Source organism: Portunus trituberculatus, chromosome 17 (genome assembly GCF_017591435.1).
Source record: "Portunus trituberculatus isolate SZX2019 chromosome 17, ASM1759143v1, whole genome shotgun sequence".
Lineage (NCBI taxonomy): Eukaryota > Metazoa > Arthropoda > Malacostraca > Decapoda > Portunidae > Portunus > Portunus trituberculatus.
The window spans coordinates 6,507,362-6,510,000 of record NC_059271.1 but is presented as its reverse complement, the minus strand read 5'-3'; the positions used below and the strand labels follow the sequence as shown (position 1 = coordinate 6,510,000).

General features: G+C 43.4%; 1 protein-coding gene across 1 annotated transcript in view; it reads right to left on the bottom strand.

Moving 5' to 3' along the window:
• LOC123504920 overlaps positions 1–2,056 on the bottom strand; it is a 99,574-nt gene extending 97,518 nt beyond the window's left edge. The window contains 1 exon segment of the mRNA XM_045255844.1: positions 1,834–2,056. Coding sequence (XP_045111779.1) covers positions 1,834–1,848 — 15 coding nt within the window. The 5' untranslated portion in view covers positions 1,849–2,056.
• Between the last annotated feature and the right edge of the window lie 583 nt (positions 2,057–2,639).

Below are 2,639 nucleotides of genomic sequence, written 5' to 3'. Positions count from 1 at the left end.
AGAGAGAGAGAGAGAGAGAGAGAGAGAGAGAGAGAGAGAGAGAGAGAGAGAGAGAGAGATCCCCCTGAACACCAATCATCTTTACAACACTACCTGTACAACCATAGCCTTGCACGTAACAGCCAACACCAACACCACCACCACCACCACTACATCCAAAACCTTGACCAACATTCCAATTTTCGTTTTGCATGGCGTACCGAACTCAATTATCGTCTTCTGCTCTTCCCCTCACTCGCCCTGCTGAATCACAAGTTTACCAGCATGAGTCAATCCAGGCACTCGTTCGCTCGCTCTCCCACTCCTCGGTCACTGAACTTGCGCTCTGTCGCTTCTCTGAAATGGATACGCACTCTCGCCTCTGGCCTTCTCAAAACGAAGAATAACTTATGAAAATTGTCACGTCTGTATTTCCTGATATGTTATTCTTAGTGCACCAGTGGGTTTATTAAGTGAATCTAATCCCACGAGTGCCATTATTTATTGTAGTACAAATGGAGAACAGAGACAGGTGCTATGAAATGAACAGGAGAGAGAGAGAGAGAGAGAGAGAGAGAGAGAGAGAGAGAGAGAGAGAGAGAGAATATGCGTGTGATATATAAATGATAAAAAGAAGTAGTGATAGAAGGAAGAATAAAGATGACTGATAAATAAGTCTCTCTCTCTCTCTCTCTCTCATTGAGCAAACTGTAACAAAACGCGGAGCAAGTTTAGTTACTGGGAAGTTAAGCTTGAACGGTTAGGCTACAAACAGAAAGAGCTTTCTTGCATGAATAAGTGTTTTGTGTTAAGTATGACATTAATAGTACGCTTTTATTTTTAAGCTGGACTGTTTTTAGGTATTATTTTTTGCTGTTTCATCACTTCATATTGAAATAGGAATGAGAAACTGGCGTCGTTGTTGCTACATAAAATTTATAGCAAGCCGCAGTCAGTGTTGTTTTTCTTTTACCTATTTGATGGCAAGAAAGTAATAGTAAGTAAAGTCAGAATGAGAAATTAAGTTATTCCTGCTACTTTATACCAGTCTCACATTTGTATCTCTTCGGTAAATATCAAAAAGATTACAGAAGTAAAGTAAATAGTAAGAAGTCAAAGTTATGTGTGGCCTGTGTGGTGCCCGAGCTCATCCGTGCGTAATGACAAAAGTACAGAGTAGCGAGGGTCTCGAGGGAGGACCGGGAATAATGCCGCAAACCACAGGCAAGAGAGTAATGTTTGCCTGACTCTGTGTGTGTGTGTGTGTGTGTGTGTGTGTGTGTGTGTGTGTGTGTGATTCTCTTGACTCGAGGATCACCTGTTGGTCTGTAACTGTCAGTATATCCTTCAGGATTTCATATAACACTCAGATATAATGGGCAAGGCAGTGACCTTCAACACACACACACACACACACACACACACACTCCCTCCCGTGTGTGTGTGTTGAATCATGCTATCAACAACACCGCTTCCACGTGTAAACAAACTTGCTCTGAGGTGGTTATAGGCAAAACATAAACCGTCTCACATTTTCTGGTTCATCATGTTACAAAATGTAGTACATATCCCAGATACCTCTCCCCGCCTCTCCCTTTTCAGCAGTATAGTAACCTGTAACCACCTGGGCCTCCAGTTAACTTACATAAAACGCCTTCTTTCCAAGTAAACAACCAAGAAATTAATCAACTACACTTTTGACAAACATAAGGTTTTCTCGTCCAAAATATCCCCTTCCAGTCATTTGGCCACCATCTCCTTACCAATAAGGAAAGGGAAACAAAAAAATCTTGCTTAGTGTAAGTATAAACAAAATATACACTACGTCAACAAACAAGTGTGGCGGTTACTCACCCAGTAGGTCAGCATGGTTAGCACGAGGCTGTCACTGGGCTTCACAAGACGACCACTCCTCACACTTCGAAGTCAGTTTTGTTACGCGGCAACTGGCAAGCCGTGGTTAGCAATGCACCGTAAAGCGCGGAACCAAGTGAGGCCGCACGCACCCACTATCACTCACTAGCGGCACTTGCTGGACTGAACCGAAGCCGAGCCGGGAACTCACTCACGCACTCACTCCCTCACTCACGCGGCCACGCCACAAGCTTGCCGCGTTGCCTTGGCGACCACCACGCCTCCTACGCCCGCCAGTGCAGCGTGAGGCCTTCCGCCAAAACCCGGAGATAATACAACAGGACCATATAATATTAAAGGTCTATAACTATTGGTCCTTGTTATTAACTCACATCATCAGTGTGCGGACTGAACGACTACATTTTGGTGTGCTTATTGTATCTACACTTCCAGAATCGTCAGTTGTTTATGTGTGTGTATTATATTCATCTTCTCTATCTTTTAATTATTTCGTGTGACTCATGTGATTACTGAAACACTTAATGGTGAAACAAAAATACAACTTAATTACATAATCTGGATAAATCTATCAGCGTACTTTTTTTTAGACTGGCTATGTAAATTGTGGTGACTGATAACCATCTTTTGAAAGTTTAGCAGAACGCGGGGCAAATACCGTACCTAGCAAGGAGGTTAGATAGAAGACGGCACGCGCCTATTCCGCTGTACTGAAAATTGAAGCCAGTGGGCGGAGCGCGGTGGAGGTCTGGACGAAGCTTACATCACAAGTTAGCTACACCCAAAAC